At 45.0% G+C, this 9,290-nt stretch overlaps 1 protein-coding gene across 1 annotated transcript; it reads right to left on the minus strand.

The window, feature by feature from the left end:
• Nucleotides 1-5,409: 5,409 nt before the first annotated feature.
• On the minus strand, nucleotides 5,410-8,735 carry LOC109488591 (olfactory receptor 10H3). The gene is made up of 2 exons (XM_019793538.2): nucleotides 8,583-8,735; nucleotides 5,410-6,411 (listed from the first exon to the last, which is right to left on the minus strand). The coding sequence occupies exons 1-2, from the start codon at nucleotides 8,733-8,735 to the stop codon at nucleotides 5,410-5,412; spliced, it is 1,155 nt and encodes a 384-aa protein (XP_019649097.2).
• Between the last annotated feature and the right edge of the window lie 555 nt (nucleotides 8,736-9,290).

A 9,290-nucleotide genomic window follows, 5' to 3' on the forward strand; every position in this document is an offset into this window, starting at 1 on the left:
TTAATATCTCCTGTAGGGCTGGTTTTGTGGTTACGAAATTGGTTAATGACTGGTGATTCTGGAACGTCTTTACTTCTCCATCAATTCTGAATGACAGCCTTGCTGGATAAGGGATGCTTGGCTGCATGTTTTTCTCCGAAAGAGCTTTAAAAATGCCCCCCCAAGCCTTTCTCTCATTCCAGGTCTGTGTAGACAGGTCTGACGTAATTCTGATACCTTTGCCTTGGTACGTGAGAAATTTCTTTGCCCTGGCCGCTTTCAATACTGTTTCCTTGGAACTAATATTTGCGAATTGCACTATGACGTGACGTGGCATAGTTTTGTCATGGTTGAGCTTGGGAGGGGTCCTCTCTGCCTCTTGGACACAAATGTTTGTTTCCCTTGCTAGATTAGGGAAGTTTTCAGCTACAATTTGTTCAAATATCTCTTCTAGACCTCTGTTTTTCTCCACCCCCTCAGGGATGCCGATGACTCTGACATTGGATCATTTCATAGAGTCAGTAATCTCCCATAATCTACATTCATGGGTATGGATTTTTTTAAGACCAGCTTCTATTTTCTTTTTTTCTTCTACTAACCCATCCTCCAATTCGCTAATGCATCCTCTGCCTCGATGACCCTGGCTGTCAGAGCTTCTAGTTTTGACTGCATTTGGCTCATAGAATTTTCAATTTCTGTCAGATTCACTCTCATATCTGCCCTTAGGGATTCTATATTCTCAGTAACATTTTCGTTAATACTTTTTTCAAGTCTACTCATCATCTTGACCACTGTTGCTGTGAATTCCATTTCTGATAATTTGGTTACATCCATATCTATTATTTCTGTGGCAGAAGCCACAGACTCATTGTCTTTTCTTTGCTGGGGGGGACTTCTCCTTCTCGTCATTCTGATGAGGAGAGATTGCGGGGTTGTCCAGAGCCCAAATTATTGACTTGGACCCAGGCCATGTGCCCTTGTTCTATAGAGATCTTAGGGATGTGGGCTTCTTCTTTAAAGATTTTACTTATTTATTTGAGAGAGAGAGACAGACAGTCAGCAAGAAAGGGAACACAAGCAGGGGAGTGGGAGAGGAAGAAGCAGGTCCCAGCGGAGAAGCCCGATGAGGGACTCCTTTCCGGAACGCTGTTATCATGTCCTAATCCAAAGACAGGCGCTTAATGAGTGCGCCACTCAGGCGCCCCGGGTTGTGGGCTTCTTGATTTTTCAGCCTGCCTTCTGGGGGAGGGGCCTGCCGNGCCCTTGTTCTATAGAGATCTTAGGGATGTGGGCTTCTTCTTTAAAGATTTTACTTATTTATTTGAGAGAGAGAGACAGACAGTCAGCAAGAAAGGGAACACAAGCAGGGGAGTGGGAGAGGAAGAAGCAGGTCCCAGCGGAGAAGCCCGATGAGGGATTCCTTTCCGGAACGCTGTTATCATGTCCTAATCCAAAGACAGGCGCTTAATGAGTGCGCCACTCAGGCGCCCCGGGTTGTGGGCTTCTTGATTTTTCAGCCTGCCTTCTGGGGGAGGGGCCTGCCGCGCCGATACTCAGGAAACCCTCTTTGGGTAGAGTCTCTGTGTTCCCTGCGAGGGAGGATGGGGATGGGCACATTGTGAGCCAGTATTTCCAGGGTTTTGTTCTCTGGCAGCTCTCCCTGGCGGTCTGCTGTTCCTCTTCTGAGAGTCAGAGCAGCAGCGGCCAAAATTCAGCCACTGTCACAGAACAGAGGGATTGCAGCCCCTTCTCCACTGATGTTCTGGCCACTTTAACTCTGTTTCTGTTGGTGCTGCTCAACCCTGCTGCATCCCGGGCTGTGCGCCCCACACCCGGCGTCCCAGCCCTCACTTCAGGGCCAGTGTGTCTCTGTCCTTTGTTTTTCTAACACCGCCAGCCTCCAGCTACCCCGCGCGCGTTCCCAGAGCTACGGGTCTCAGTCTGTTGTCTCACGGGTGCCATCCGGGAGTCTGCCCACTTCCCCGTGCTGGTGGCCCGCCAGCCGCCAGCTGCCACCTGCCCCGCGCACTCCCAGAGCTCCCGGTCTCAGTCTGGATCCAGTGAGCACACCGGAGTTCCAGAGTTCCGTGAGATGCTTGGTAGCACGCACCCCCGGCTCACGGTCTCAGTCTGCTCTCTCGAGGGTGCGGGTCGCGGTCCATCCACTCCCCCGTGCAGGTGGCTACCGCTTCCCGGTGCCCAGACACGGCGGCTCCCTCCCCTTTCTGTTTATCTTCCAATATCTGTGTGCGGTTTCATGGCTCCCCACTTCGTACCTCGATACTCAGCGCTGGAGATGTTCATTTGTAGAGATCCAGATGTATCTTCCTACGTTTCAGGCTGATTCCGTGGATGTTCATGCTGGTCTGGTACCTATCCAGCTCAACTCAGGGGACCGGCTGGAAAAGGGGTCCCCTACTCCTCCGCCATCTTAACTCCTCTCTCCTGTTTAGTTTTATATTTAACATACATAGATATATATTATATTCTATAATTTATAAAATGCAATGATAATATATATTAATATAACATATAATAGTACACGTTATTACTTGCATACTGTATATGAGTATATGTTAATGTGATTATAATATATGACATATATGCTATATAATATATAATAATTTTATAATAATTTTATGTAATATAATATAATTTTGTGTAATATAATACAATAAAACATATAATACAATATTACAATTTAATATTGATAGATATAAAGAGTTTTATTATAGGAAAAATAAGGAACCAACCCAGCATTGGTTTGGGGATTTTATTTGGAAGTAGTGTTTTAAAACAAGTTCTCAAATTTATTTAACTCATGTGGATTAGATGGTAGAGTTTTGTATAAAAAGAAGAAAGCCACCATGTAACACTTACTAAGGCTTGCACACAGCTCAGAGTTGATGCAAGCATACTGGGCATAGTGATGTGAGATGGGCATTATCCTTTCAAAGATGGAATACCAACCAGCACCAGATTGTTCGAATTGAATATTTTTATTAGAGATCACAGTATACATTTTTTAAGGAAAGACTGGACTTGTTTTTTTCTTGAATTTTCCCTTCCTTCTTAGAAAAATGGCTGGAGGCACCTAAAAGCTCTGAAGTAGGACTCAACCCGGGTGTGGCTGAACACAGACCCTGAGCTCCTTCTATTGGGATTTGAGAGTAGTAGTCATAATAATTATTAATATTATTTTGAATCCTTACTATGTGCCAGGACCTGTGCTGAGCACTTGAGGTGAATGATCTTAGGTAAATCCAAGCAGCTCTGAGAAGCACAAACCATTACTATGAACGCCATATTGCAGAGGGACTGGCCATGGATGGGGGTGGGGATAGACCCGTCCAGGAAGTCCTCCCAGGCAGGGCTCAGTAGAGACCCCGAGTCACGTCCACTGGGCCTTCATCCCTCCTTCCCCAGCAGGGATGGTTGCCATGTGCGGGTAACATCACAGCTCCATGTCTGAAGTCATCCTTAAGGGTTTCCCAGCCAATGGTAGTGGGAAACTCACAGGATCAAAATAAAGAGGGTGAGCTGTCAAAGAGATCACATGCCACTAACATTTGGCAAATTACCAACCCAAATAGACAATTCACCAGTAAAAGTTGGATATTAGGGAGAAATGGGTATTATACATGAAAGGAGAACACAACTTTCAAAATATAGATGAAGGGCAGAATTTTTAAAATTTTTTTCTCCTTTATAAAAAAAAGTATTATGGTTGTTAGTCACCATACAGTACATCGTTAGTTTTTGACATACTGTTCTGTGATTCATTGTTTGCATAAAAAGTAGAATTTTGAGAGAAGATTCATCCCAGAACATGGGCACCAGGGAGTTTAAGGACATCTTGGGGTTTGGTGAGGGGTGGGGATTAGTCATTAATGCCAATGATTGTAAAATAATGAAATGGAACCCCAGGGTCTCATTGTCAGTGTTGATGTGACAAAGTGTCTCAGTAGCTGCTCTGGAGTCACTGTTTTTCTCTGGCTGTGTGAAAGGGGTGTGTGCCTGGGGCTGCACCTGCCTTCTTCCCTGAAAAGTGTCTATTCCTTCTAATGACAGCCGTCCTCTCCCAGACAGGACCACACTTCTCTGTAGGCACCTGAAAGAGGTGCATTCCTGATCACTAATTGCACACACATACAGATTGTAATGGATTCCTGCCTCACCAATTCAGGGCACTGTGGCTGGGGACAAATCATCTCTCAGATTTGCATTTTCTGCATTTCAAAAATGTGAGTAGTAATAGAGATGGGTCATATCTAAATGTGCAGAAATAATAATTTATTTTCATCCCTAGAGGAGTGAATGCATAGGAAACCATTCCCACATCTGGCAAGCAGCAGGCACTCATATGTGACAGCCATTCTTAGGTTTATTATTATATAACATCTTCTCCCGGCAAATCAAATATCTGCCCACAACTTGACTACGAACTTATCCAATGGAAATCCACCTTCCTGGATCTTGAGATATATGAGAGTCAGACAGACTTAAAATTGCATGTGGCTCCTTCATTCACGTGTTGTGTGACCTCCACCAACATTTCAGATATGTGAAAGGGGGACCCCATACCCTTGACCTCTCCTTTTGCCATATTCAGTTAGCACTGTGCCCTCCAACACATCCCCCAGATCTATTCACGTAAGACACAGGAATTAGAAATTGATATTTATTGAATGTAATGTGGGGGAAAAAGGGAAAAGGATTTTCATAACATGTCAGATAACAACCCAATTTTGATATTTTGTATGTTCTTACCTAAGCACTGAATCCTCTCCCCTTTCTCTCTCTGTCTCTCTGCCTCTCACTTTCTCCACTTTATAGTCTGACATCCATCACTCTACTAAGCACAACATAGAAACCTCCTTAGGGTCTATCCACCCCCCCACAGAAAGACAGAAGAAACTATAAACATTCAACCATCTCCTTAGAGAAAAATTGCTAATGTTTGTTTCTGCATTTGTTGTAATTAAAGATAACACTTATACAGCACTGGTGCCTGATAAGTAAAGCTCCAGTGCTGGTGGTATTTATCATTACATGACTTTTGTTTATGTTATGGTGAGGGGAGGTGAAACTCCTCCCTTGCTTGTCTACTGGAGAAGAACCCTGTTCATTACTGCTCACAAATCTATGTGATGCTTTCCACCGACCATAGAGAGATAACACATTCTTAGACAGAGGTAACAGGGTGGAGTTCATCGCAGGGGTCAAGAACAGAGATGAGGATGGCTAGAGCTTATGCAAGAGGGAAAGGGCAAACAAATGGAAAAACTAGTACCTAGCCTGCTCCAACACCTGTGAGTGCATCCAACAATACCTATTCAGTATTTTCATACACTGAATACCTACAACAGTCCCCTGGAGATGATCATATCCCCAGTCCTTGTATCATATTCCTCACCACCAAACTGGCCATCAAGAGCTTAGGGGACTGAATTTTCTCTGGAAGCTTTTCTTTATGGCGTTCTTGAGCTCCTTATTCCTGAGGCTGAAAATGATCGGGCTGAGAAAGGGAGTGAAGACTGTGTAGGTGGTGGCCATCAGAGTGTTACTGTCCATAGAATGGGGGCCCTTGGGCTTGAGGTAGATAATGGAGGCAAAACCATAGTGCACAATGACCACAGTGAGGTGGGACACACATGTGGAGAAGGTCTTGTGTCTGCCCTCAGCAGAGGGGATCCTCAATATGGCAGCCACAATAAAGACATAGGAAAGGATGATGAGGAATAAACAGCCCATCAGAGCTGTGACACACACCAGGATCACACCCATGGTGACAGAGGATGTCTCCTTCCCACAGGACAACTTTAGGAGGGAAAACGCATGGCAGAAGAAATGATGTATCACATTAGACCCACAGAAGGTGAGGTGAAAAACTATCAGGGTCACCATCATCCCCATGACTGAGCCCCCAGCCCAGGTCCAGGACACCAGACGGGCACAGGTGCGGGTGCTCATGAGCACGTTGTAGCGCAGGGGGTGGCAGATGGCCACGTAGCGGTCATAGCCCATGATCATGAGCAGGAAGGAGTGGGTGAAGCCAAATGTGAAGGAGAAGAACATCTGGCTGGCACAGGCCACAAAGGTGATGGAGCGGTGGCTGGAGAGCATGTCAACCAGCATGCGAGGGGTGACGGCAACAGTGAACAGAATCTCGGAGGTGGACAGGGCGCACAGGAAGAGGTACATGGGTGTGTGCAGGCCACGCTCACTCCACACAGTGGCCATGATGATCAGGTTTCCCAGCAGCGTGAACAGATACATCAGCAGGAACAGCAGGAAGAAGGCAGGCAGGAGATGCTGTGGGAAGGTGGAGAAGCCCACGAGGATGAATTCAGACACCATGCTATAGTTCTGACCAGCCGCGGATGCTGCATCTGGTGAGACCAGAAAGGATATGAAGGTGCATGGTTTATCCTATTAAGGACAAGGATGAGTCAGCATCAGAAAACCTATCATGTGATTAGTCACACAAATAAACTAAAAAGGAAATGTCATATAACTATATCAAACCAGGCAGCCGTCCTAGATTACCAAATTTCAGTTTCTATTTATGATTTTAAAAGTTGATATATAATTTTCATATAACATTTTATTATTTTAGATATACAACATAATGATTGACATATGCACATATCTTAAAAATTTTTTAAAAGCTTCTTCTCAACCTAACATCAGCTGAGACTTTCATAGTTAACTAAGAATATATACCACAAAACTAGCAAATAGTACACGAAGTGGGGAACTATTAATGCATTATTTTAGAATCAGGAACAAGCCAAGGTTACTCACTGCCTCTGCTGGTCATTAGCTGGGAACTGAAAGTCTGGAGTGGTACTTGGGGATGATAAGGAAAGAAGGAATATCGGGATCGAAAGGGAAGAGATGTAATCAACTATCTACAAAGGTAAAAGAATGAAGGTGAAATATATTTCAGCAAAGACAGAACACAAGCTGCAGAAGACTAGATCGACTTCCCAAATTCGTAGCATTTCCCATTGATTTTCACAGGTAATACTCATGCAAAACAGAGAATATTACCATAGGAACACAAATGATAATGAGCAGCTCTTAACAATCTGGCCGCAGGACTTCTTATGCTAATATACTATTGAGCTCCCTAGAGGGCTTTGGCCTGGGTGAGTTATAACTCTGATTCTTACCATATTAGTAACTAAAACTGAGATTCTGTGAAAATATTTAGTTATTGAATTTTTGCATTGCTGAAAATTGACCAGGGAATACTATCTAGAAAAAATAAGAAACAAGAAACCAGTTACACTCAGAAGGAGAAAGCTCAATGCAGAAATGAGCCAAGGACATGAGCTGAGAACTCACAGTAGGAGTAACACAGACACAGGAAAGCATGATTTTAGACAAGGAAGGACAGAGGAAAAATATCTGTGGACTTTCACTATGTACCTATTCATTTCCCCAGACTAGAAAGTACCCACTGATAACAGAAATATGGGGAGAAAGCAATCCTAGTGGCCTGCTGGCAAGAACAGAAAATGGAGAAGCATAGATTTCACCTGCTCTATGCACCAGGACATGTGTTCCTGTGCACCTATCTAAATTGCTCACACCTATCTGAATGGAGCATGTCAGAGGATATGCCAGGAGATTTGCTTGTAGTGGGGAAATAGACAAGCCTGCTTGGAAAATGTAATTGGGTAGACAGCAGGTCACATGGACTGGGGAAACTACTGGGGCCCCAGGTAGGAGTTCAATGCACACACAGCAGGATAAATATATCTATAAAATGATCTTGAATGAATGAAGCAAAAGCAGATGAACACTCTAGCATAATTCCATTTGGGCACATGAAAAATAGAGCACCTGAAACTATTCTGGATGATCCTATAATGGTGTGTACAAGTAAGTATACATTTGCCAAACCCAAGAATGTGCAACACAGTGAACCCAAATGACCTGTGGGCTGAGTTAATAATAGTAATGTAACCATATTGGTTCACCAACTGGAACAAATGGACCACAAGAACACCAGATTGCACAAGGTTTAGCAATAACCCTGGCCTCAACCCACCAGATGCCAGTAGCATCCCCTCCCTTCCCATGAGCTGGAACAACCAAAAGGTCCTCCAGGCATGTATAAACATTTCCAGTGGGTGGGGAGGGGGGCAGAATCAGCCCCAAACAAGAATGCAGACCTAGAACCTGCAAGGGCACTAGAATGGGTAAATGACCCAGGACCCAGCATGGGCAACCGGAGAGGATTCCCAGCTGCTGCCCAAGGCTAAGAGCCTGTCTTATTTTTTTTTAATGAGGTAGATTTTTATTATCCCATTTATTTATTTTTTTAATAACAATTTTTTATTATGTTATGTTAGTCACCATACAGCACATCCCTAGTTTTTGATGTAATGTTCCATGATTCATTACTTGCATATAACACCCAGTGCACCACGCAATATGTGCCCTCCTTAATACCCATCACCAGCCTATCCCAGTCCCCCACCCCCTCCCCTCTGAAGCCCTCAGTTTGTCTTATGATATTTCTCACAGACCCTGTCCCCATCCCTAGTCTGGGTCTTGGTCCCCACAACTGTCCAAGTATTGCCACCTACCCTGTCCTTCCTGGTCCCCCTCAGCCTGTGGTGTCTCTTCCAGTAAGCAGCCAGCTGGGGAGGGCAGAAGAAGCTCTCCTGCCTGAGGCTGTCAGCAGCACACAGGGGCAGGTGTGGGGCCAGACCTTGGAGCTCCTGGGACAGATACTGCATGCTTTATCCCTGCTGCAGCTTCCCAGCAGGCTGCTCCCCCGGGCTTCCCTGGGACACCAACCTGCAAGAGCTGCCCTCAGGGTCTGGAGAGGCCAGGAGGATCATCAGAGGGCCTCCAGGGACCTGCAGCCTCTATGAGTGGTGGCTGGTGGCCCCACCTCTCCTGTAGTCAAGTTCTTCCCTATCCTTGTTTCCCTGGTGGTCCAAGCCAAAGAGTCCACATTAACCCCTGCCTTTCTGAGATATAATCAAACTAGTATTTGGTCTCATGTGTGTTTTTGTTTACTGACCCTCTGATGAGAGTCTTTGTACGCTCATGAGATGACTGGTGGCCGTGGGTTTAATGTTACAACACATCTTCTGCCTCCAACTCCAAGATCTGGCCTCATTGTTGAGTAATAGNATAATAGTCTAGATCCACAGAAGACCCCCTTTCTGGATTCTCAGACATAATGCTTTCCCAAACCTGAGCATGGGAGTCAGACAGACCTAAATTTCCATGGGACCCCTTCACTCCTGTGTTGTGTGACCTCCACCAACATTTCTCATCTGCAT

The sequence above is a fragment of the Ailuropoda melanoleuca genome, unplaced genomic scaffold (assembly GCF_002007445.2).
Source record: "Ailuropoda melanoleuca isolate Jingjing unplaced genomic scaffold, ASM200744v2 unplaced-scaffold7949, whole genome shotgun sequence".
In the NCBI taxonomy this organism is placed as follows: domain Eukaryota; kingdom Metazoa; phylum Chordata; class Mammalia; order Carnivora; family Ursidae; genus Ailuropoda; species Ailuropoda melanoleuca.